General features: G+C 50.5%; 1 protein-coding gene across 1 annotated transcript in view; it reads left to right on the top strand.

Annotated features, from left to right (window-relative positions):
• The first annotated feature begins 6280 nt into the window (after nucleotides 1-6280).
• The window catches only part of NPTX1 (neuronal pentraxin 1), a 61163-nt gene continuing 41193 nt past the window's right edge, over nucleotides 6281-26250 (top strand). The window contains exons 1-2 of the mRNA XM_078654083.1: nucleotides 6281-8155; nucleotides 17034-17241. Of these exons, the coding sequence (XP_078510209.1) occupies nucleotides 7715-8155; nucleotides 17034-17241 (649 nt within the window). The 5' untranslated portion in view covers nucleotides 6281-7714. The remainder of the gene's footprint in view (nucleotides 8156-17033; nucleotides 17242-26250) is intronic.

Below are 26250 nucleotides of genomic sequence, written 5' to 3'. Positions count from 1 at the left end.
AAGTACCCAGGAAGCTGGCCACACTCACCTGCGAAGCTTCAGGATACACTCATCCCTAAAAAAATACACGTAAGATAACATACCCCATTAAAGGATACTCATTTTAATAGCCTTTGAAGGATGAAAGGCTGAGTCGGCTTTGTGGGATTCGACCTGCAGAACACCCTGCGTTACAGCAGCAAGCGCAGTCACCGGGCCATCGATTGACTCAAACACATTGAAATGCTGCAGATTACTGTTTGGAGGATAAACAAACCCAATTCTACTCTTTAGTTTGCTCACTCAAACAAAATGCACATTTAGAGGCATATTATCAAGGCAGGCGAAATGAAATTATAGCCGCTTTTGCAGCCGTTTTCGGCCGCAAAGCGGCGATAATTTAATCGCCCTATTAGCAAGCTGTCGCTAACATCAGTTAGCGACAGCTTTTAGGTGATAGCGAGCGGTTTGGGGCCCGCTTTGCATGTCAGCGATATTTATCGCTAATGACATGCAAAGTGGGCGTACAAAACCAGTTAGCGACTGAAAGCAGTCACTAACGTCGCTATCGCCTATTAGCAAGGCAGGCATAGCGATAAAAAAACTCATGCTAAGCGTGAATATCGCTGAAAACTAACGCCTGCTCAGACTAGTTCTTAACCTGTATATCCAATGGGTGGTGGATATTCAGATTAAGACCCTATTGGCGATGATGCGTGAATATTGCTGGGTTTCCAGCGATATTCACGCATTTCGCCACTATCGCCGGATATTTTATCGCATTAGAGATAAACGTTGCTAATAGCACGTTATCTCTGCGATAAAATCCGGCGATGCCTGGCGATAAAAAATTTTTCGCTAAGCTTCTTTAGAGATAAATATTGCTAGTTGTTGATAATATGCCCCTTAGTTCTAAGATCTGAAATGAAAAACAGATCTCACGACTGCCCTACTGTATGGTGCTCATTGTATCGACCTGGTGAGGATTGTTGACGGAATAATGGAATGAGGGTTTCACCCTGCGCCCGGCAAGATGCCACCTGTGCCTCGGACAGGTGAATGAAGCGCCTGTGCTGTTTATCTACTGCATTGCGTCCCATCGATGACTCCTATAATAAACACCGACAATATAGTTCTCTTCAACAAATACATTGTGGCTCAGTGGAATATTCATAGCCCTTGTGATTGCCTCCTGCCAGGACACTGCACGCAGATCTTTGCAGCAGGCAATCTGCCGACTGAGCTATCTAGCAGGCTTGATGAGATTACATGTTTCAACAGAAATGAAAGAGTTTAATGAAAACACATGAGGACATTTCTGTCCCTAACAGTTCCACCTTTAGAATAAACCGTGTTATTTATAGTGCATTGACGCTGCACTCATTCGTTGTAAGCACTGCACAATTACCACATTGTTGTTATTGGAATAGCATCAACTTTAGACGCATGGCTGTTGCTAGGGACGTGGACTCGGTGCTCTTCTTTGCTCATTGTTTCCTCGCTGAGCCTCTGCTCGGCGCACACCGTACACGCCGGTGTCTCGGGGTATCAAACAATAGCGGTCCCCGTTGCCTTGTTTTACGGCATTCTTTGTTGTCGACCTCCGAAGGACAAACGGCTGAACCGGCGACGGTGGATGGCAACTGCTGTCAGGTGCACGTAGATCGCCGCAGCGGGCGCTCAACCCATCGGGCTGCCTGGCTGACATTTGAATCTGTTACCTGCCACGCTGACCTGTACAGTCAGCACGCGAGCCCGTGGAGCTCACGCGCTCGGCTTTGGCCCTGTGACCTGCAGGTTGCACTCAGATCCCCACCGCGCGGGCGTTAACCGGCTGAGCTACCTTTCCGGCGAAGCGCTTTATTCATGAGTCTACTTTCCATAGCCAAGAGAAGCTGGCGAAATGGCCGAAGACCCGTAGCAGAGACCCCGCCCGTCGCTCCCTGGCCCTTAGACCCTGTCTTCACGAGCACTGCCTGACATTTCCGGTTTAGAGGGAGCCTCTCTCCTGTGCATCCTTGGGGGTGTGCGGAGCATATGCTACTATGAGTGAGTTTCAGAAGTGTCACTGCAAAGTGACGGGTGACTCACTGAACCAGTCACGAGGTGAGTCAGAAGGCACTAGATTGTGCTGGGAAGATAGCCATAAAAGGGGGTATGGAGACGTGGCCAGGAATCCGTGGGTGGGCGCTGCTCCGTCAGGGCTGGCAGGATATCGCATTGTGCTAATTATGACCTGCATTGGGACATGGGACCTGCAAGTCACACTGGCATAGGTACAGCAAGTGCACTAACCCACCGAGTTGCCGACTTGCGAGCTAGAAGCAGATGTGTGAAGGAGGCAAATGACTCACCGGGTCCATGGAGCTAATTCACTGGGTTTCGACCCTGGGACCTTGGGTGTACAATGAAGCAAGTGCATTAACCGGCTGCGCTACCTCAGTCTTTAAATCGGGCTTATTGACCCTTGGTACGTGGACCAGTTGATGCAGTCTTTCACCAAACCTTGATGTTACCAATAACACACAGACTTGGATCGCTACTCCCGCTGGGGCGGGGGGCGAGTGGGGTAGGGGGGGAGCGGGGGGGCTGTTTAGATTTTGTGATGCCCAACTCCCCATCCGTGAAATAACCTGGTTGGGGCCACCCAAAGTGACGTGGTATTTTCTTACAGTTGAATAGACTATAAAACATCGAGAGCACTAAATCATTGTGGTGGTGCTTGAGAACACTTCCCCCAAGAATAAAAATACAAAAGCTGATTTTCAGCAGTGCTGTTCATTTATTGTAAGGTGTGCAGGTACCCGGGCGTGAAAAGACTGCTATAAAAAACCATGACAGACAAATACATTGTGTTTCGCTTTTCATCTTTCAATAAATCAAGTTTGTGAAACAAAACATGTGTTGCACGCTAGCGTGGCAAAACTTCAACGGGGCGGGTGTGGGGGACAGAGGGAGTACAGTGCTCTACACATTTCTTTTCTTTTTTAATCGATGTAGGTTCTTTTTTCGTTTCTCATACTAACCTATCGAATATTTCCAACAACGCACTGACCAGGCTTTGCTTTAGAAGCACATTTTATCAAGCACGTGTTCAAGATGTGAGTGGTTTTCAAAGGACCGTGTTCAGTGGCCGAGGAAGCCTCTTACTCGGCGACACAGCCTCGCGACCCCCAGGACATTCCATTGGGCCACGGTCGGCAGCGCCTCGCGACCCCCATCCCAGGACATTCCATTGGGCCACGGTCTGCAGCGCTTCGCGACCCCCTGGACATTCCGTTGGGCCCACGGTCTGCAGCGCCTCGCGACCCCCAGGACATTCCTTTGTCCCACAGTCTGCAGCGCCTCACGACCCCCAGGACATTCCTTTGTCCCACAGTCTGCAGCGCCTCACGACCCCCAGGACATTCCATTGGGCCACGGTCTGCAGCGCCTCACGCCCCCCAGGCCAGGACATTCCATTGGGCCACTGTCTGCAGCGCCTCACGCCCCCCAGGCCAGGACATTCCATTGGGCCACGGTCTGCAGCGCCTCGCGACCCCCAGGCCAGGACATTCCATTGGGCCACGGTCTGCAGCGCCTCGCGACCCCCAGGCCAGGACATTCCATTGGGCCACGGTCTGCAGCGCCTCGCGACCCCCAGGATATTCCTTTGTCCCACAGTCTGCAGCGCCTCGCGACCCCCAGGACATTCCATTGGGCCACGGTCTGCAGACCCCTACTCTCGTCTCTTCCATTTCAATGATAGGGCCTCCCCGCTCATCTACGTGTCTGGTACCGCCCTGTATTACTACTCTCGTGATTACTAATAGAATAGTCATTCATGACAGCGTCTCATAGACACCCGTGCGTGAAGGCGCATGCGCCAGGCCCTTCAGATTAATCCCGTCTGGTGACTGCTGCCGCACCTGAGGGCCCGGCCCTCTCCTGCTCGGCTCTGCCCCAAGCTCCCTCCCTGTGCCCTCCTTCCTGAGTGCAGCACCTGAGGGCCCGGTCCTCTTCAGCTCGGCTCTGGTCCTGAGTGCTTTTCTGTTCCTGCTGGTGTGCTGCGCACTTGTTCTCTTCTCACCCCTGCCGCGAGGCGCTTGCTATTGTCACCTGTACTCAAGTCACCTTCCTTATACATCTCAAACCCATGTACAGTTCGGTGAACGCTAAGGGGCTTATTAATATTTGCAAGCCCCTTGCGCAGCCGATACGTCACTTTTAATATAGAAAAAAGTGACGTACCGGCGGCGCAAGGGGCTTGTAAATAAGCCCCTAATTGCCCCTCCCCCCCTCACAAAACGAGGCTGTGATACAACGAGCCCCCAGACTAAAGACATGAAGTTGTCCACTCACTGTAACAATAATGTGACGTGTGACAGTAATTATTACTCATATCCCTATCAATGAGATTATTACCATTAATATTCATGTAATGCGCGGAAGCCTGTTTTGATCTTTTAAAGGCTGTAGTTAATATTCTTTTCACAAGCGAGGTCTGACGTCAGAACTTGTCCATAATAAGTATGTGACTGGTGACGGCGCAACGCAGGAAGGGCCCCTTGCCTTGAAAGTCAGCTGGACTGTGTGGCGCGTGTCCCAGGCGGCAGGGATAGTACAGCCCGGGGACCCGCCGCGTACACGGTGCCCCCGGGGTCCTGCGCAGCGGGGACTGACCTCTGTGCAGGGGCGCAGGAACAGTGCACGTTACTTGTCCCTGCGCGCTGCCGCCTTCCTTGCGCACTGCAGGAGTGAAATCCATGCAGTGATCGAGAGATGGGGTCCCGAGCACACCCCGACCCTCTCTCCCGGGAATCGGGGCAGTCCCTCTAGCAGTGAAGGACTTCTGTGGAACATTTTCAGTCCCTGAGCCACCTTGGCGCGGCCCCAATCCGGTGGCCAAACAGGAAGTGTCAGAGACAGGAAGTCACAGTAGCAATTGCCGACCCCACAGTACCTCGGAGACCACATACCACCTGTAGAGGTAAGATAAAAGGCCAGCACCAGGTCGGGTTTCCATGTAGAACCGAAGGGTCACAGTTATGCCCAAGGGACATATGTTCAAAGAGGTGGTGCCGTGCAGCGTATCAAGCAACGTTTCTGCACTGCATCGGCTGGAAAGAGCTGAACTGCGCCATACCTCCAAGGAAAGGGCACGGTGCTTGTTTCTTCATCTGCAGGCACTGGTTGGGCGGCCTTGTCCCAATGCAGGAATCCTTCCGCCATAGTGCAAGGGTGTCAACGTTGCGGTCAGGATAATTTTTGTACAGACAAGAACAGTTTCCTGAACAAAAACTATCATTTGAGGCTATTTCCTCTTTGCAAAGAGGAAATAACGAGGAGAAATATATTTCTCTTCGATGCGCCAGCCTCAGCCAGGCACACCATTTTGGAGTAAACCCATGGCTCTATATTTTTGTGTATATCGGTTTGCGTCAAAATGCACGGGTAGGTGCACAGGTACACCCACGCACCCGCCATGGAATGCCACCTGACTCAAAGTAACAGAAGACAGAGCAATGCGCTGCGTTGCATTGCCTTGTCTTATAAAGCCACACAAGTCAAAAAAGGATGTTGTGCTAGGGCTGCATCAAAACAATGACACGACCCCAGTGCAACATCTTTATAAGTGTCAGGCAGAAGTCTAAGACTGAATCCTGGCTTTCCCACTTACACAAACAATGTGAGCCTTGGAAATCACGTTGTCACCATATGCTTCTGTTTCTTCCTGTAAGCTGCGATAATGCTAGGGGATATTCAGGTCCTGGCATGCAGGGTGAAGATATATGCTTTAATTCAACCACAATCACTCAAGTGTGTGCCCATTACCTTGCATTATACGGAATAAAGTACCTCCAAGTGAACATACAGAGGATGTGGCAAGTCATCTCGAGGGCCCATCCTCGATTAAAGATGCTTGGCCTGCAGCCTCTGCTTATCTATATGTGACCACCACCTTACGGTATTCGATTAATGCACACTTGGCGGTGCTTCATTATTACTAGGAGCTGGTTCCATGTTTTTGATATTATAATAATAACATAAATGACTGTTGTTCTCATTGCTGACGTTACCACTGCTATTAGAATGCTATCAGTGGCAGCGGCAGTAGTGCTTCGTCGTGACACCGAGGCGCATTGGCAGCGGAGTCGGCTGGCACAGGCGCTCCTCACGGCGCTGGGCACTCTCTCTGCACCACCGAGAGCCGGGCGGAGGCGGTCACACGGCGATTAAAGCGGGATTCCACCCCTGCCGACGTCACAGGGGCGTGCACGCGGCCACGGTATAAGAGCTGTGGTCGTGCTGCAGCGGGCTCAGCCACAGCTCCTGGGACCGAGAGCACTGCAGTAGGGACACAGCACAGCTCCCGAGCCAGCGGATGCAGAGGCCTCGGTGTAAACTACAGGGGCTGAGGGGGAGCTGACGCAGGGACAGACCCTGGGACTGATCGCAGGCTGCAGCACAGGCAGGTCCTTGGTCTGAAGGGAGAGCTGCAGCACACCACAGCTCTTAGGGCCTGGGGACGCAGCACGCGTAGCGAGGAGCTGTAGCAGGGACAGCTTCTGGTACAGAGCGACCTGCAGCACAGTTAGTGAATAGTGAGGTAGCATACATCATAGAGAGCAGAAGAGACAGTTCCTGTGACTAAGGGAGTGGCTGAAGCAGAGACAGTTCCTAGGCGGCAGCAGGGTCAGGGTGGCGTTGCAGCAGGCAGTTCCCCTGCATCGACACAGTACGCCGCTCCTGGAGCAGGACAGGCAGCTCCTTAGACTGCAGGGAGGCTTTCAGGGAGCTGGATGCACAGTTTCCGGAACAGCTCCCGGGGCAGAGATAGCGCAGCTGAGGGCAGAAAGGGCACAGCTGCTGGGTGCTGAACTACATAGGGCCGGAGGTGGGCGCAAGAAGACACGCTGACACCCCGACACCCCTCGAGACTGAGGAGAGAGCCGAAGTCCGCTCAGGGACAGCTCCCGGGACTGAAGTAAGGAGAGAGAGCGCGCGGGAGCGGCTTGTGGGAAGCTCCTTGTACTGAAACGAAGACAACGCGGGAGCGCGCTTGCGAGACACCTCTTGGGCTGAAATAAGGGAAGAGCACGGTGCGGGCTGGCGGGGCAGCTCCCGGTGCTGAAGAGAGGAGAGCGCGGGAGCGGCTGGATGGACAGCTCCTGGTGCTGAAGCAAGGAGAGCGCGGAAGCAGCTGGAGGGACAGCTCCCGGTGCTGAAGAGAGAAGAGAGAAGAGAGCGGCTTGTGGGACAGCTCCTGGTGCTGAAGAGAGGAGAGTGCAAGGTGTGGTCTGACGAGACATCTCGTGCAGATCCGAGTCTCGCGCACTACAGCTGCTGAAAACACAAATACATTCATATTCAAAGAAAGACACGAGAAGGACCCCTCTGATCCTGCAGGTAAAAGGGGGGCAGCGCCCAGGTGCTGAGAGAACGGGAGGGACTCGCGTAGGGACCGCTCCCGGGGCTGAGGCCAGCAGTCCGAGAGGCGCGGCACCAGCAGCTCCCGGCGCTGAACTAGGGGAAGTGCTGCAGGAGGCGGGGGCGGAGTGCTCCGCCGGCGCCTCCTTCTGCCAGAAAGGACTCCCCGTTCACTCCCACGGAGGGACTCCACCACCTCCTTCTTTCAGACGACTCTCCCATCTGCCAGAGAAGGATTTGCCGCGATCTGAGTGATTAAAACCAGGCAACGCTGCGATCTCAAGCGCCTGTGAGTGCGGATCCCGCCAGAAGACTTCCGGCAGCCATGGGCACTGGGCTCGCGTGGATGTGCCTGCTGCTGACCCTCTCTTGGCCCCCCGGGTCCGGGCAGGGCTTTGGGCAGAGCCGGTTCATCTGCACGTCGGTGCCCGCGGACACGGACCTGTGCGGCTCTATGCAGGGCACGGGGCCCACGGAGGACCTGCGTGGGACCATCCTGCAGCTGCGGGAGAGTGTGCTGCAGCAGAAAGAGACGCTGCTGAGCCAGCAGGACACCATCCGCGAGCTGACGGGCAAGCTGAGCCGCTGCGAGAGCCAGAGCTCCGCCGAGCCGGGGGCCAACGACGCCAAGGCCGGGCTCCCAGGGGCCAGGAAGATTCCACCCAAGGGCTCGCTGGGGGACCTGTCCCGAGGGTCCGGCGCAGAGACCCTGAGCAGCCTCGGCCAGACCCTGCAGACCCTCAAAACCCGACTGGAGAACTTGGAGGTAAGAGCTGGGGTGCCTTAACCACAAGCGCCCGGTTTACCCACCCGCCTACCCGGCCATCCGCATGCCACGCCACCCACCCACTTGGCTATTACTTTATGTCCGCACCTGTTTGCCAGGGGCTGACTTGCGCATGCACCTGCTCTCTCCATCCGCATCTTCTTAGCTATGAGTCTCTGTGACACTCCATCTCCCTACAAACAGACCTACCCCTCACCTCTTGCTGCTCCACCTCTCTCCCTCTCCCCTTTTCTCTCTCACGCTGCCCCATGGGGTCTCTTTACTGTTCAATGTAATCAGGCAAGTTCCTGGCACATCAGTATCTCTGCATCTCTCTTGCCGCCTGCGCATACATCTATCTACCTTCCACTCTTCTGGGTGTCCCTCTACCTGTCTACTCACCCACCCGGTATCTTCCAGCGCTCTACCCATCTGCTTACCTCAGCAGGCCCAGAGTGCTCTGCCGAGTTCTGGGCAGCCTGTGCTGCGTCCCAGGCGCCAGGCGGGCGTTTAATGGCTGGTATAATCTGGGTCAGTGCGGAACTGGACTGCTTTGCCGTGATCTGGGATTGCGGATGTGTTGGGTCTGCAATGCACATTAAAATCCAGCTGATCGCAGTGTGTGCACGACTCCTCCCAGCCTGCGCTCGATGTCTCTCTCAGCTTTCGTCACTAGCACACATGTTCTCTCCTCCTCTCTACCCCTCACCCTTTCTCTTACTTCACTTCTGCCTTTGCTCTCCCTACTTTCTCCTTCTCACTAATGTTTTGCTTTCAAGCTTTCCTTCTCTCTTACATTCCTTCTTCCTACCACTCCCCTGTCTCTTATCTTCTCTTGGCACCTTCCACTTTTTCATGTTCCCTCTGCCCTGCCTCCATTCTCTCGCCATCCTTATCTGTCACTTTATTTGTCTATGCCTCCATCTAGTTTCACATCCCTCTTGTCATCTTCTAATTCTTCCTCGCTTTCCCTCACCCCTTCTTCTCTGCCCCTGGCCTGTGTATAGTGTCCCTTCCCTTCGACACTTCCCCCTGTCACTCCATGCGTGCAGAGTGACCGCCTCACTCCAGGTCATTGGGGATACTTCCCTCAGTCCACAACTTTTCACCTACAAACCATTGATTTCAGGGGTGTTCGTCTAATTAGTTCAAAGGAAGCAAAACAAGACTGCAAACCCCAGAATGCACCAGGGATCACATAAAAAGTGCAGGACCAGAAACAGTGACTGCAATGACCCGGAGCAAGGTGATCACCCCCACCCCCGTGTGTACTGCTGTCCCTTGTCTTCGGCATACTAGCAGAAATATACTCTTTCCCTCTCTTCACTCTTTCTCGTGGTTCTCACCGCCTTTTCTTTGATTTTTTTTGGATGCTTCCCTCCCTTTCTCACCTTGCTTTCCTATATTACTTTATCTTTCTCTCCACCACTCCTTTTGATCCTTCACTATTCCCCATCTCTCCAGGACTCTCAGCCTCCCTCTGACCATGCTGCCTCGTTCTTTCCCTCCCTCTCGATCCGTTTCCCTCTCCCCTCTCACTCATCTCTCAAATTAGACTCATCTCTCACCTCTTCCTTGCTCCTCTTCTCTAGATTACCCTCCCTACGCCTCTTCCTGCTCTCCCTCCCCTCCCCTACCCTCTCTCCCCTTCTCATTAGTCTCTGACCCCTCTACTCCATCTCATCTGCGTTCCTCTTTATCTCTCCCCTCCGCACTCTCTCTTGCTCTCTCGCTCCTCTTCTCTCTCTCAGTATGCTCCTCTCCCGCTCCGTCCCTCTCCTCTCCCTAATCTGCCTCGCAGTCTCTTTCTCTCGTTGCTCCTCTCTCCATCTCTTAATCCTTTCAAGTAATCCCCGTCTCTCGCCATTCTAGCACCCTCGCCTTCCCTCCCCTCGTCTCTTGCTAACCTTCCCTTCCTCCTCACTGTCCCAACCCTCCCCCGCGTGTCTCTACTTTGATCATAACCTCTTTCTTATCACCTTCCCATCTTTCTCCCTTCCTTGTTTCTTTCTTTGTCCCAATCATTGACTTTCTTCTTTTTTCTGCCCCCCCCCCCCCCTTTGTGCCTTTCGTCTGCACCCGGATTTCTCTCTAACCATCTTGTTCCCTCGTTTGCGACTTCCCAACCATCTACGGTGCATATTCCCTCTTTTCTCCAATCTGCATCAAGCGACTTCCCGGCCTCTTCTCCCTCCCTCCGTCTTCATTCCCCCTCTCTATCCCTATCACTTGAATGGGACTCTCTCCGCCGTCCTCACTCCTTTCCTTCTCTCTTATTTTGTGACCCAGCGCTACTACACTCTCCTATCTTCGCCTCGTCCCTCTGCCCGTCTCTCCTCTCTCAGTCTCTTTATCTCCTCTATCCCACGCCTCGCGTGCTCTCTCCTCTCCTCCTCTCCATCACTCGTGAAAAAAAACCTTCCAGCCTCCCGACTTCTCCCATTTCAGGTGTGGCTCTGACTGCCTTCCCCTTTCATCTCCTCCGTCCCTCCCTTCTGTCTTCGCCTCTGCGCTCCCCCACCCACCGCCCCGCGTCTCTACCGCCTCCTCTCTCCCCTCTCCCCTCGCTTTCCCTCCCTCACAGGGAGGTTTTACAGTGCCTCGAGGCAGGCGGTTTGCTGGAACCGCTTGAATGCTGGGGGATCCGATGGGGCTCGTCACGGGGGTACCGGGGAGGGCACAGGGCACGCGTGCTGCCCCGGGGCTCTCAGTGCGGCTGGTGTTCGCTTCTCGAGGACACGACGGGGCTTGTGGTCCCTCAGGAAGCTGATGTAGCTTTTGCAATCTTCTCCTCAGCCTCTCCTCTCGCCGTTAGACCCGTCCGTCCATCGCCCTTCCACCGCCTCTTCCGCACTCTCTCCAGCGCTCAGTCCCCAAAAGGCTCCTGCAGACCGTCATCTCTCAGTCGTCAATCTGAAGGGACATCGAGGCAGAGGTCAAACAACCCTGGGGCACCAGTGAAGGGACACTGGGTCAGAGGTCAAAGAACACCGGGCAGAGGTCAAACAACCCTGGGGCACCAGTGAAGGGACACTGGGTCAGAGGTCAAAGAACACCGGGCAGAGGTTAAACAACCCTGGGGCACCTGTGAAGGGACACTGGGTCAGAGGTCAAAGAACACCGGGCAGAGGTTAAACAACCCTGGGGCACCTGCGAAGGGACACTGGGTCAGAGGTCAAAGAACACCGGGCAGAGGTTAAACAACCCTGGGGCACCTGTGAAGGGACACTGGGGCAGAGGTCAAAGAACACCGGGCAGAGGTTAAACAGAGGTTAAACAAGGACACCGGGCAGAGGTTAAACAACCCTGGGGCACCAGTGAAGGGACACTGGGTCAGAGGTCAAAGAACACCGGGCAGAGGTTAAACAACCCTGGGGCACCAGTGAAGGGACACTGGGTCAGAGGTCAAAGAACACCGGGCAGAGGTTAAACAACCCCGGGGCACCTGTGAAGGGACACTGGGGAAGAGGTCTCCCTCGCCCTCCCTTGACCCTTTTTCTCCCCCTCCCTGAGTTCCCCTCCCCTCTGCAATTCCCTCCATCTTTCCTTGCCACATTCCCTCTGAATTTCTCTTGAAGCCCCCCCCACCTTTTCCCTTTTCACTTCTCCGTCTCCTTCCCCTAGCCCTGCTCCGCCGACCCTTCCTGCATTTAACCCTCACAGTACCCACATGGTACCTCCTCTTGCGGTTCCAGCGGTGCCTCCTAGAAGCCCGATAGCTCCTCCTGGGCGTTCTTGGTGGGCAATTGCCAATGCCAACTGATCTGCTCTGGGTACCGCGCGGTACCGCGCGGATCCCTGCCCTCCTCTCTGGTATTGGCTCTCTTAGTAGGCTTCTGCCCGTGCAGCAGTGTGCCTTGATAGGTGCCCCAGTGCTCCTTGCCTGTGCCCCGTGTCCTTTGACCTGTGCCCTGGTGTCCTTTGACCCGTGCCACCGATTTCCTTTTCGTCTACTCCAGAGCTCTTTCACCTCTGCCCCAGTGTCCCCTGGCCTCACCGGTGCCCCAAGGTTGTTTGACCTCTGCCCGTTGATCTTTGACTTCTGACCCAGTGTCCCTTCACTGGTGCCCCAGGGTTGTTTGACCTCTGACCCAGTGTCCCTTCACAGTGCCCCAGGGTTCTTTGACCTCTGCCTGATGTTCTTTGACCTCTGACCCAGTGTCCCTTCACTGGTGCCCCAGGGTTCTTTGACCTCTGCCTGATGTTCTTTGACCCCTGACCCAGTGTCCCTTCGCTGGTGCCCCAGGGTTCTTTGACCTCTGCCTGATGTTCTTTGACCTCTGTTGCAGCGTCCCTTCACCTGTACGCCAGGGTTGTTTGACCTCTGCCCGGTGTTCTTTGACCTATTCCTAGCTATCCCATGACCTGTGCCCTGGTGTCCCTCGATCTGTGCCCCAAGGCTGCTTGACCTCCACACTAGAGCTCCCAGCGTCCCTGACCTGTACCCCAGGGTTCTTGGACCTGTGCCCCAGGGTTCTTTGACCTCTGCCTGATGTTCTTTAACTTATTCCTAGGTGTCTCTTGGCCTGTGTACTGGCGCCCCTTGACCCTTGTCACAGCTTTCTTTGACCTCTGCCCGGGGTTCTTTGACCTAGTCCCAAGTGTACCTTGACCTCAGCTCCGGTCTATCTTGACCAATGTCCTGGTGCCCCTTGTCTTAAACCCCACAGTTTATTGACCCCTGCCCGGGGTTCTTGACCATCTTTCAAGGTATCCCTGGTGTATGGATCTGTGTTTTGGTGCCCCTTCCCTTGTTCCTCGGCTCTCCTCGGCCTCTGGCATAGGGTTAGGGTTGCTTAACATTGGTCATGGCCAGCTGGCATCCTCTTCCAAAGTGCATTCGCATAGTGCTCTGAGCTCCTTCGCAGTGCAAGTCCCTGTGCCCATGGCTCTATGCCCCGTTCCGCAGGGCTCCCCGCCCAAAAGCGCCCTCAGCCACTCACTTTCTCTGGCTGTGATCGTCTCTCTGCCATCAGGACAAGCCCTTTTCCTTCGTGTGTTGAGCTGCTGCGCGTTCCACGTGACCTTTGTCACACGCTCTGGTACCCACAACTGCACAATTTCATTTGAGGGGATATTAAATAGACATTCTGATATCTAGGCCATGGCCAGAGCGGCTGCGGGACTCTCTCTCTCTGATTCCACTACTTCTCTCTCATTCTTTCTCTCACTAGGGCCCAGATTCTGAAGGGTGTCAGGCAATGCAGCGCAGCACCCAAAGAAGATGCGTTGTGAGATAGGGAGAGATTAGGAGAGTACCATATTCACAGAGATATGGCACTCTCCTCACCGCTCCATAGTGCCAGCGCTGATTTCAGCTGCCGTTTGCCAGGCACTCACCTTAGTGCCTTAGCACTAGGGTGTGTGCCTGAGTCTAAAAAAGGTTTTGCACAGGAAGGAAACCCTTCCTGTACAAAATACTACACCTAGACAAGTTTAAAAGCTGTTCCTACTTGGTATGTGTGCTTCACAGTGCAGAAAGCAAGCAAAGTCGGAGAGCACAGAGAAATTAAAACATTTCTACTCCATTTCACGTTTGCTTTTCAGCTGTGTTCATTTTTGATGGTAAATCTCTTCAACCAATGTTAGTGAATAGGGTTTAGTGTAAAAAAGCAAGAGTGATTGCATGGGAAAGACCATGTACCACCCATGCAACACGTCCTTGATGCAAAGCAATGCAAAGCAACGTTTTGCGCTGCTTTGTGCTACTTTTACATACACACCAACTCTAATACCAATTAGCGTTTGAGACAGTAAACCTTTGAGAATCTGGTCCTAAACCTTTCCTTCCCTTCACTACCTCTCCTTCCCTCAGCCCTATTTCAATTCATCTCTCTAACTCGGTATCTGCCCTCTGCTTCCCTCTCACTCTTTTTTCTTTCGCTCATTTTCTGTCTCTCTCTACTTGTGTGTGTCTTGCACTCTCTTTCTCGTTCCATATTTTTGCCCTGTCCTTGTGTCTTGTCTTCTCTTGCTACCTATTTCCATTTCTCTCTGTCTCTTTGTGCTGTGTATATGTCTCTTTCTCCCTCTCTCTATATCCCCCCACACTCCCTCCCTTCACTCTTTCTCACTCCCTGCCTCTCTTCCAGCCGTGGTCCGTGCAGGTAACAGCGGTGGGGCAGCAGCTGCTCTCTTTCCCTTATTTTCTTACTGTCTCTCTTCTTGTCTCTCTGTCACACTCTATCCTTGTTTGGCTCGTTTTCTCTTCCCCCTTCTGTCTCTTTGACTCTCTCTGTATCGTCCCCTTGCTTCTGTTTTTCACTCGCTCTTTAGTTCATTCTTTCGCCCACTCCTCCCTCCGATTGTCTCTTTTCTTGTGCCCTATCACTCTTGCGTCTCGTTGTCTCCCTTGTGTCTTACTTTCTCTCTAGATCTCCCTTTATCTCCCCCACTCTATTCTCCTTTCCTCTATTTCTATTTCCTTTTGTTTCCCCATCTCTCACTCCCTTTGGCAATCATGCTGTCTCACACTCTCTCGTCTTCTCTGGCTCCCTTGGGAGTCATGCCCTCTCTCACTATACCTGTCTTTCTATCTCATCCACTCGATCTCCTCTTGTCTTTCTCTGTCTCACTCTCTCTGTTTCTCTCTCTCTCTCTTGCCTGGTACCTCTCCCTTTGCCTCTCTGCCTCATTCTCTCTCCCCTATTCTCTTTCTATATCCACTTGATCTGGTCTCTCTCCTGGTCTCTTTCTCATTCTTTTGCTCTCTCCCGTTGTCTGTCTCACCCTCTCTCACGCACTCTGTCTTTTTCCCTCTCTCTCACGCGCTCTCTGTCTTTCTCTCTCGCGCTCTCTCTCCCCATGTCTGTCTTTTTCTTTCTGTCTGTCATGCTCTCTCCTTCACACGTGTATTTTCTGTCTTTCTCCTTGTCTCTTTATCTGTGTATTTATCTCTCTCGCTCTCCCTCTGCCTGTCTCTCTCCCCTTGTCTTTCTCTCTGTCACTGTCTCCCTTACTCTCTCTTTCTCCTTGTCTCTCTCTCTACATCTCTCTCCCTTTCCCCATCTCTCTGTCTCTCTCTCTGTCTTTCTCATCGTCTCTCTCTCCATATCTCTCTCTTTCTCTCTCCCTCTCTCTCTCTTTTTGCCACGCACGCCTCTGTCTACGCCTTGTCTTTCTCTTTCTGTCTGCCATTCGCTCTCCCTCTCGCGCTCGCTCTCTCTGTCTTTCTCCTTGTCTCTCCCTCTCTCTCTCCCGTCTCCCTCCGCCTGTCTCTCTCCCCTTTCTCATCATTCTCTCTCCATCTCGTTTTCTCCTGTGCGCTCTCTCTCTCTTTCTCCTCGTCTCTCTCCACCGCTCTCTCACTGTCTCTCTCTCTGTCTCTCTCCCTGTTTCTCTCGCCGTCTCTCTCTCTTTCTCCTTGTCTCTCTCGCTCCACCTCTTTCTCTCACCACCTTTCACTCTCTCCCTGTTTCTCTCCCAGTCTCTCTCTCTTTCTCCTTGCCTCTCTCCACCTCTCTCTAACCACCTCTCTATCTCTTACTGTCGCTCCCTCTCTCTCCCTCTCTTTCTCCTTGTCTCTCTCTCTCTCCGTCTCTCTCTCTCCACCTCTTTCTCCCACGCCTCTCGCTCTCTCACTGTCTCTTTCACCGTCTCTCTCCCTCTCTGTCTTCATCCTTGTCTCTCTCCACCTCTCTCTCTCACCAGCTCTCCCTCTCTCCCTGTCTCTCTCCCCGTCTCTTTCTCCTTGCCTCTCTCCCTCTCTGTCTTCATCCTTGTCTCTCCCTCCACCTCTCTCTCTCACCACCTCTCTCTCTCTCCCCGTCTCTCCCCCTCTCTGTCTTCATCCTTGTCTCTCTCTCCACCTCTCTCTCTCACCGCCTCTCGCTCTCTCACTGTCTCTTTCCCCGTCTCTCTCTCTCCCCGTCTCTCCCCCTCTCTGTCTTCATCCTTGTCTCTCTCTCCACCTCTCTCTCTCACCACCTCTCTCTCTCTCCCCGTCTCTCCCCCTCTCTGTCTTCATCCTTGTCTCTCTCTCCACCTCTCTCTCTCACCACCTCTCTCTCTCTCCCCGTCTCTCCCCCTCTCTGTCTTCATCCTTGTCTCTCTCTCCACCTCTCTCTCTCACCACCTCTCGCTCTCTCCCTGTCTCTTTCCCCGTCTCTCTCTCTCTCTCTCCCCGTCTCTCCCCCTCTCTGTCTTCATCCTTGTCTCTCTCTTTCCACCTCTCTCTCTCTCTCACCACCTCTCGCTCTCTCCCTGTCTCTTTCCCCTTGCCTCTCTCTCTCTCCCCGTCTCTCTCCCTCTCTGTCTTCATCCTTGTCTCTCTCTCTCCACCTCTCTCTCTCACCAGCTCTCCCTCTCTCCCTGTCTCTTTCCCCTTGCCTCTCTCTCTCTCCCCGTCTCTCTCCCTCTCTGTCTTCATCCTTGTCTCTCTCTCTCCACCTCTCTCTCACCACCTCTCCCTCTCTCCCTGCCTCTCTCCCCGTCTCTTTCTCCTTGTCTCTCTCTCCACCTCTCCCTCTCTCTCTCCCGTCTCTTTCTCCTTGCCTCTCTCTTCCTCTCTGTCTTCATCCTTGTCTCTCTCCACCTCTCTCTCACCACCTCTCACTCTCTCCCTGTCTCTCTCCCTCTCTGTCTCTCTCTCTCGCTCCACCTCTCTCTCTCTCCACCTCTCGCTCTCTCCCTGCCTCTCTCCCCGTCTCTTTCGCCTTGCCTCTCTCTCTCTTTGTACCGCGCGCGCCTCTGTCTCAGCGGGTCGGCCGGAGCCTCGCGCCGCCTCGTGTAATGTGCTTACAGTGTTTGCCCGGCAATCTCTCCGTTAACCCCACTCCTGGCGGGAGGCCCGGGATTACTGTCACCGTTAAGTACCAGGTGGTAATGTTGTTTTATCCACAATCCACTTACCCGGCCTGCTCGGCCTTCTCCCCCGCAGCAGTACAGCCGGGGCAACACCTCCACCCAGACCAGCACCATGAAGGACCTGCTGCAGAGCAAGATCGAGGACCTGGAGCGGCAGGTGCTGTCGAGGGTCAACAGCCTGGAGGAGGGCAAGCTGGGAGGCAAGAACGACACCGAGCAGCGGGGCAAGATCGAGAGCACGCTGACCTCGCTGCACCAGCGCATCTCCGACCTGGAGAAAGGTGAGTGCCCATTGGCTGGTGAGTCTGGCCGCTACGAAGGGTGTGACGTCACTGGGCTGCAGTGACATGAAGAGCTGAGAGCTCCGGCGCCAGCACCGTGTGAACGCAAAGAAACCCCAATTCAAAACGAAGAAACACCACAAAGAAACAAGCATTTGCAATGCAATAGGTCCCGCATTTGCGAGAGTTTAAGCTATTGGCACTGTAAATGACAATGTCTTTTATTTATCTGTTTTGCTAATTAACAGATAAAAAATGGCATTGTCATTTACAATGGCAATAGCTCAAACTTTGCGAGACCTATTCAAAGAAGCGGCCGCTTTTGTCGCGGCTGTTCAGAAAGTGAAAGCACACATGGCACGCTGAAAGTTGCAGGAAACCATGCCCTGCCTGTAATAGGAGCAACTCATTAAAGAAAATAGTGCTTAAAGAGTAAAAAATGCATACCGTGTAACAGCCGAAGTAGAATGGCCAGTCCTCATGCGATGTTACTTATGAAGACAAGGAAGTACTAAGGAGGGACTAACAAGCCTATTAAGGAATCAGAAGCCAGCATTTACAAAGGACAATGACACAAGACAATGAAAATTATGGGCTGAGAATGGGTGGGGCATCTATTCCATACTCCAATATAGCATGCTGGCTTGACTTAAAAAGGTAATCAGGAAGGAAAAATGAAGAACATTAAGGCAATCTCAATTTAAAAAAGCATTAATTGAAAAGGTTAGGGATAGACCCTGCCAGTAAATAACCCCGATGTCATAGAAGTCGAGGCAACCAAAGTTTTATGAGTAGGCAGTAGCGGTCAGTGTTGGGAGTGCTGCCGGGCAGTGACGTGTTGCGGGGAGGGGCAGGGTGGGAGGGTAGTAAACTATGGAATATGGCCAAATGCAGGTAAGTAAACATATAAATAAATAAAACAGATTTCGTTGCGGGCACTGCATCAAGTTTGGCGATGCAGTGTGCACAACGAAATTAGTTTTATTCATTTATATGTTAACTTACCTGTATTTGGCCATATTCCGTAGTTTACTAACCCCCACCCTGCCCCTCCCCCGCCCAACGGCACCGCCTCGCAGCACTCCCACCACGACCGCTACTGTGAGCAGGACAATTTTCCCCCCACATTTGGTAGCAGGTGTTTGAATACGGCCAAACGTTTCCGCAAGAGTTGTCATGAGCCGAGATTTATTGCAGAATTTGCAATTGCGTTTGACTGGAGTCCTATGGAGAGGCAGCACTCAGAGCCACAAAATGGCGGCCTTGGCTAGATTGCTTTCTAGAGAGAAACATACACGTGTGGCAGCGGGTCCAGAGGGAAGTGTTCCTGCCAATAGGGCTACCACCGTCTAGTGGGGAGCTACATGTGCCCACTTAGGTATCCATCATATGGGAATCAACTTAGTAACACATTCTTGTAGCACCTCAAGGGTGATCAGGAAGGCAAGGGCGTAGCTTGGTGAGTGAGACTTGGGGGTGGGCGAGCACCAGATTTCTCAACAATCACGCTGGCATGTAATGTTAAAATACATCATGGGGCAAGCAGGGCACAGTAGAGAGGCATAAGAGGCAGCTGAAAGGGGGTGGAATGAGGATTGGTAGGGGTACTAAGTGAGAGAAAGTACATTATTTTTTGAAATAACTAACATTTTTGAAGTCTATCCAAACAGAGAGAGGGAGAGAGGCGTGTGTGCATTTTTGTCTGTGTCTGCAAACATTACTGGAGAAATCCTATTGACACCTCACCATACAAGACTAAAAGCACCCGCAACCAACTATTTATGGCAAATACATTTATTAGGGGTGTGTAACACCACAACCCCCCCACCCCACACCCCGAAGCTACGCCCTTGCAGAAAGGGTCATATTTAGGGAACTCTAAGGATTTTCTACATTGGGGTTAGTCATTTTAATTGTAAAGGAGTGCACCACAGGGACATACATTAAATAGACCTTTAGTCTAGCCTCTACCGAAAGCTCTGTAACATATGGCCCTTCTAAAAGAAAAGAATCCTATGTGGCTCGTCTTGCCCTTCAAATATTTCAGGGGGCTATCCTGCAACTCATCCCAGAGAGGCAGGGTTCCTTTGCATGCTCACTCGGCTGAACAACCATATACTGTGGATTGGCGGTCAGTCCGCAACATAATAGTGACATCACCCCTGTCTGAGAGGACATCAGACTGTTGGCCACCTTGTCCCACAGTCTTATTCCAACATATTGGAGAAATATGGCAAGGGAGGAACATAGCCAGGATTCATTTACTCAGAACGGAGTCTGACCTTCTGGTGCTCACACTTGAGACACAGAAGGAGAAATGCCCACTCATGTACGATGGGTGCCTTAGGCATGGGCCCTTCATAGGTCCCGGTCACCAATGTGAGGGACCTTCTTGTGGAACCACTCCTCCTTTTCCTGCCAGCAAAGGTAACTCCTAGCCTCCAATGAAGAGGGGAGAAAGGGGTGGGTCACTCGTGTTGATCTAATCATCACAACGAAGGACAGCTCCAGAGCCGGGGGCCTCATCTTCTCTTGTTCCAGTTGTCCATGAAATTTCAGTTATCCATGAAGAAGGTGCGGGGACTGGTCCCTGTTCCTTCTGGCCTGCTCATACACACTCAGGCTGAGGCACGCCACATTTTAGTGGTACATGGTACTCTACACTCTCACGCATGAGCCTGCCAAAGCTACCCCTTGGACAGCACTTTCTTTCCCGCAGCTGAGACATCCCAGGGCCAGTCCCCAGTCTAATGGATTGGGAGCCTGACTGAAGAGCAGGTTGCCCCTGGCATGGATCACTCAGAGAGCTGTCCTAAAGGACCTCACCTCTAGGAGTTTTACCTCCAAGGCTGTACCCTGAACTGCAAGAGACTCATCAGCACGCAAGCAAGGGAGACTACTTCCTTGTGGTGCCGCACACCTCCATCAGCTGAACGGAGTCTGGTGCCCAGGTGGGGCGCAGGTGAAGCATTCACCTGGGTGGTATGTGGAGGGGAAACATCAAACAAGTTGAGGGAGGATCAAGGAATATCCCCAGGCATTTGTCCTCACAAAGAGCCTCATTTCGATGGCGATCAGACAAGCGCGTCCGACTGCCATCAATGTTGGAGAGACAGCCCCACATGTAATCGGTGAATCCACCCACCATATAATGATACGACCACCGTCTAGGTGATCGGGAACATGTAGTTTTCTATTGCAGCTTGTGCTGCAACCCAGAAAAGGGCTGCAGCACAAGCAGCAGTAGAGAAAGCCATATTTGCAAACATCCATGCACCGTGTGCCAGGCGCCATGTGGTGCCTGGCACATGGTGCATGGATGTATGGGGGAACACATGTAACCACCTGGCCACATAGCGGTGGTCAACGGGGGCCCTGCTAGGGGCCCCCAACATCCCTTTGCAACAGCCTTTCCATGGCAGTGAGACTGCCATGAAAAGGCTGTGGTAAATGGATATTGTAATCCCTACAGCGGTGCCTGCGCAGGCACTGCCTTCATTGTAGGGATTACTGTTCGACCACCGTCCAAATGAGCGCTTTGAACCTGTCGGAGGAAGAGGTATTTCCCCTTGCCCACTGCGTTCAAACTGCTGGTATCTTAATCTGGCAGTCTAACCGTTCCCCTGGATGTCTGGCAGACCACCACCGAGAGCCTGTCGGTGGTGGTGTGCCCGACATCATAATGCGGGCCAAATAGTCTGTATAGTTGTGGCTGGTAGAAATACAATCAGAGTAGGCAGCCTGGTGGCCCTTGTCTGCTATCAATAGCTTTGCTTCACGACAGGCTAGTACCTCTGAACCTCTGGTAGGGCAGACACGGAGCCAGTTTCATGTTAGATTCAACCATGGTTCAATATTTCATTTAGATGCTCACCTTTCATCAGTGTTGTTTTTTCTCATTCAGTGTTTCATGCTCATGCCCTGAGTCTCCTCTACTCATCCATGGCCTCTCCACCCATCCACTGAAGCCCACTCTCATATCCAGGACATACCTTTCCCATCCAGGGTCTCTCCTTCCACTTGAGACGTCTCCATCCTACATAGGATTGTCTCTCATATCAAGTTACTTTCTTCCACCCAGGGTTACCCCTGTCATCCAGGTTTCTCACACTCCCATTCAGACCCACCCTCTCTTTCTGGGTCTTCCTCTCACAGATAGCTGTCACCTCGACCCATTTGCGGCCTCTTCATTCCAACCTCGAACTCCGTCATCCTTCATTGCCTCCCTCTCCCCAGGATCATTCTGCCCTGTCAAGTGCTCCCTTCCTATCTGGAGTTGCTTCTCCTACCTAACTCTCTGCTCTCATGAAGACATCTCATACGTCTCTCACTTGAGATCACCACTCACTCTGTGGTCACCCTTCATATGGAAAATTCCACACCCTCCCATTATGGCTTCCCTCTCCCTTTCAAGGTTTTTCTCCCTCTCACATACATGAAACTCCCCTTCAAATCTGTGGTCATCCTGTGTCTACTTAAGGTCTCTCTTGACATTAAAAGTCCACCTGCTTCATGGGTGTCTCTTCCCCCTTTGGGGGGAGTCTCCACCAATTTGGAGCCACCCCACTTGCCTAGGCCTCTCTTCCCATGCAGGGTGTCTCCTCCCATCCAGAGAATCCCTGGAGACACTAGAGAGTCTGTACGGACGGAAGACACAGAAAGCGAGAAGATATCCAAAATTAGTGGATTGGGGATCTGAGGGGCATTATCATTTGTATCTTTACATCATCTCCATAACCTAACCCAGCTAGCTATTATATTCACCGATTATACTTACCTTGGAACAAGTGGCCGGATGTTGGAGTGGATGCAATATTATTATCATGCGATATAGTGGAATATATTATCTAACTTAACTAATGGAAATACATTTTTTGTCAATCTATGGGTAGAGTTTCAACTAGGGGACTGAAACGTTAAAAAAAATTCTCAAAAACGTTGGCAATTTTTGACAAAATTACAAACACTATGAACATTTAGTTGTAAAGTTTCATGTGAGCTAGACTTTCATGAGAAAATCAAGACCTTTGCACGTTTTGAGTCACTTGCGAGGGGAAGCTAAGCAAGGTATGCACGAGTATGTAAAATGCTCGCAAAGTACCAGAACTAACACTTGCAAGAAAAAACTCTAATACATACCGATTCAGTATTTGGAATGGGGGTGTTCAGGGTATCCCTTCCAACTGCTGAATCGAAGTGGTATTTATTGATGTTTTGCAACAGAATTGCTGTCGCAAAACATAATTTTTTATCAACTACTAAAAGGCAGTGGTAACCAAATGGAAAGGGGTCCCCAAGGGACTGCTTTCCCTTTGAGAATGTAAACAAAAACAGTTTTAAGAGCAGGAAGTGGTCCCATCGACCACTGCCTATTTATAAAAAAGGAAACGCAAAAGTTTTCTTTTTTCTTTTTAAATGCATCCTGTTTCACTTTAAAGAAAACTGGCTGCATTAAAAAAAAGTTTGCTTTATTAAAAAGCAATTAAAGACCTGATGGTCTGCTGACCTCAGCATGCCACCTTCCTTGTGATTCCTGCGATTCCTAATGAGTCTCTATTTGCGAACTTCCTCATTAATATTCATGACGTAAATCCATTTATGAACCCATTAGGAATTGCTATTTCATAAATACTTATTTTGTACATTAGGAATTGTGATTTCCTAATTGTGATTCTATAAGAATCGCAGTTAGGAAATAGCAATCCAAAAATATTGTACATCTGGCCCCTGGTTCTTTGCCTTGGTATGTTTTGGTGTCTCATTAACAATTGGTTTTGCAGTATATTAGTTATAAAAGTTGCCTTGATGCATCACGTGAAAAAGAGTCAATCTGTACCTAAGTGTAGGTCGGTGAGTAATGACACTTATGTTCTGATCTAGACATGGAAACATCTCTAGGTGCTGGACTGATTATAAACATTACTATCAAAACACTAGCAAGGGGGGCTTGAGAGAATTAAAGAGGTCAGCTAAACATCTTTCCAACCCACAAGTATTGGCAACACAAGATATGGCAAATTCTTGCCAAAGAATTGCTCATGGAAACTTTTCCTGTCCGTCAAGGCAACTCTTAATAAAACACAGGACTCTCACCCAATCAGTGGTGATATAGTTCATCAAAGGGTCCACTCCTCATTCAGCACAGGAATCATTCCAGTCTGACGTGGCTTCCTGGTGGAAGGAACTATAGAAATGAGATTCATTCATTTTTTACTATATAGGTTTGATTAAAGCCCGGGATCTAATGTTTTTGTTGCCTATGGCTAGCCAACAACCTTTTTTGTATTATGGTTATCACTGATAAGTCTAAAAAGCAAGGGTTGGATATTAGGGGAATTCAGTCATTCCCCCATTTCCTGGTCAACATGTTTCGGTAAGATATCAAGCTCAGAAGGGTAAGAGGTCTTCGTCAGGACCCAAGGATCCTCAAGGCATTGTCCCTATCCTTTTTTTATGTTTAATATGTATGAGATGTAGGGTATGAAAATAAGTAAAATATAAATACTCATTGTTCAATTTGGCTGCAATAAATACCTGATATTATAAGAAAGATAGAATCCAAAAATATTAGGTCACATACTTCCATGACTTAGTAACTAATCATCACACACTTTAAAAAAAACATAATTAGGTGAAAACCTATTGAACCCTTGATAGGAACATGCTTCACAGCCAAATAATTTCCTCCAAAACTCAAGGAAGTGGAAATACACATCAATGTGAATAAAAAGCAAAGCAAATAGTCCTATCTTATTTTACTTAGAAGGGCAACAGGTCACATGGAGGGATTGTTTGTACTAACTCCCATAGGCAAACACTAATAAGAGTATACATAAAATCAAGTGAGTAAAGCTTGTTACTGGGATAGTAACCCCTGCTATAGGGAGAATCTAAATAGCAGTATTAGGTATCACGGCAAGAACCTGGGCATTTGACCGTAAGCTCGCCCTTGACACTAAATATCTCTCTTATATGTCTAAAACTCTTGTAAACTATGTAACAAAAAATGAAGACTCTATGGGGCCCATTAGGATGTAGGGCGGTCCAAGCACCGCTAGGGTGGCGGGCAAACGGAAGTCCTCCCGCCATCCTAATGGGCCCCTATGTCTTTAGATTATGTGTTGGAAGGTTGGAATGCAAATATCCAGGGGCTACTTTAAGCTTGACAATTTAAAGGGATTAGAAGGAAAAAAAAGTAGAAGTTTTTGAGATAGCAGTTACTTTATCTGGTTTTTATCCAAGCTAAATGCATAATGGAACAATAGCTTGAGCCTTGTGAAAAAGAACTATTCTCAGAATTAATTACTCTCAAAATAGCAGTTCGGATTTCTTTTTTTAGAACAATCCAGTAAGAGCCAGTCTATAACAACATTGTTGTTTTGAGAACAATGAAAATACTTGTCAATTGTTGGTCTTACAGGTTAAGGAAAGGGAGGGTAATACTTTTATTAAGACTGTTGCAAATTCCTAAGGCCTGGAGTTAATAGGAACAATATTAGTTCTAACAGTTGTCCATTCCTTTTGATAGTTTTGTAAGTGTGTGATGACTGGTTACCTTTTCATGGAAGTACATTATACAATATATTTTGGTCTGGGGTCTGCTTTTTTGTAATAGCAGCCACATTGAACCACAAGCAATTACATTTTGTTTATTTTCATACACTAAACTTCATATATAATAAACACAACATGAAGTGTAGGGGCATTGTTTAGGGATTCTTAGGTGCTGACAAAGCTACTAATTCATATGGGCTTAATGGTTGACTGAAACATGTTGACCAAGAAAAGTGGGGAATTACTGAAATTCACTACCATTCTATTCTTGGTTTTTAGTCATATCAGTGATAATCATAATAAAACCATATAGGTTGAACTGCAGATAATTTTACCAGTAAAAAACGTTGGATCCTGGGTTTTTAATCAGAGCACTGTTGTTGAAAAAAAGATGTCCATTTCAGTTTTTTCCAATTGGAGCCCATTCAGACAGAAGTGCTACTTGTCTTTTAATGAGAAGCCGACCTTATTCAGAAGCATGCCACCACTGGTGAGTGAGTTTCTTGCATTCTACAAAGAGACGTCTTGTTGGACCTGGCTGGCTTCAATGATCAATTCTTTGTCTAGGGTTCACCATACCTTGTTTTGCTAATGCATGAACATCAATAGTCACAAAGAGGTCTGAGCTTAAACTACTTATGCGATCACCAGAATTTGGTTGCAATTAAACTTCATGGAGAATGGAAGCCACAACTAAGGAACATCATCCAAGATTACTGTCTCACTCATTCAGGCTACATACCACCACTCTAGCTTCAAAAAAATAGGTTTCACAAAAACCTTTGGTAAAGGACTCCCGGATCTATATGACTCCTAAATACATACATAAATAAATGACAACCTGTACAGCTTACACAGATTTCAAAATTACAGGTGGTTCTTCCTACTAATTGACCCTTGCACTAAACATTTTTCAGGCAGGTTGTAGTCTGCCTGATCTCTGTTTTCGTAGCCTTTATCTCAAGCCAGCGGAGACTGAGAGAAGGTTTACTGGGTGCCCACTACATGTACCAGCAGGGTGAACTTCCAGATACCACAACATTAGTGTTGTCAGCATAGGAATGGACACGTAGACCCAAACCAAGAATAGCCATCAGGAGGGGAGTAATGCAATTGTTAAACAGACATGGTCGGGGGTGGAGGGGGAGGGGTCACTGTGGGACACCATGGTCAGTTTTTATAGGTGGAGATTGAAAGGTGTAAATGGACAGTTGTAGAGTGTTGAACTATAAAGCAATCAAACCATGCAAGCACCTTTCTAACACCCCAATTACATATGTAAGGCAATAAAACAGCTGTGGGTGATCTGCCATGTCAAAGCCAGCAGAGACGTCCAATAGCACTAGCCAAGCAGGCGCCCTTTGTTTCTGGTGCTCGAGATACCCCCTGGGGTGATGGGAAGGAGACCTGTCTGAGGGGGGCCTATGTTGATAATTTGACATAGGAGATCCTGTA

This window comes from Lissotriton helveticus, chromosome 7, assembly GCF_964261635.1.
Source record: "Lissotriton helveticus chromosome 7, aLisHel1.1, whole genome shotgun sequence".
NCBI lineage: Eukaryota > Metazoa > Chordata > Amphibia > Caudata > Salamandridae > Lissotriton > Lissotriton helveticus.
This window is presented reverse-complemented; position numbering and strand designations above follow the sequence as displayed.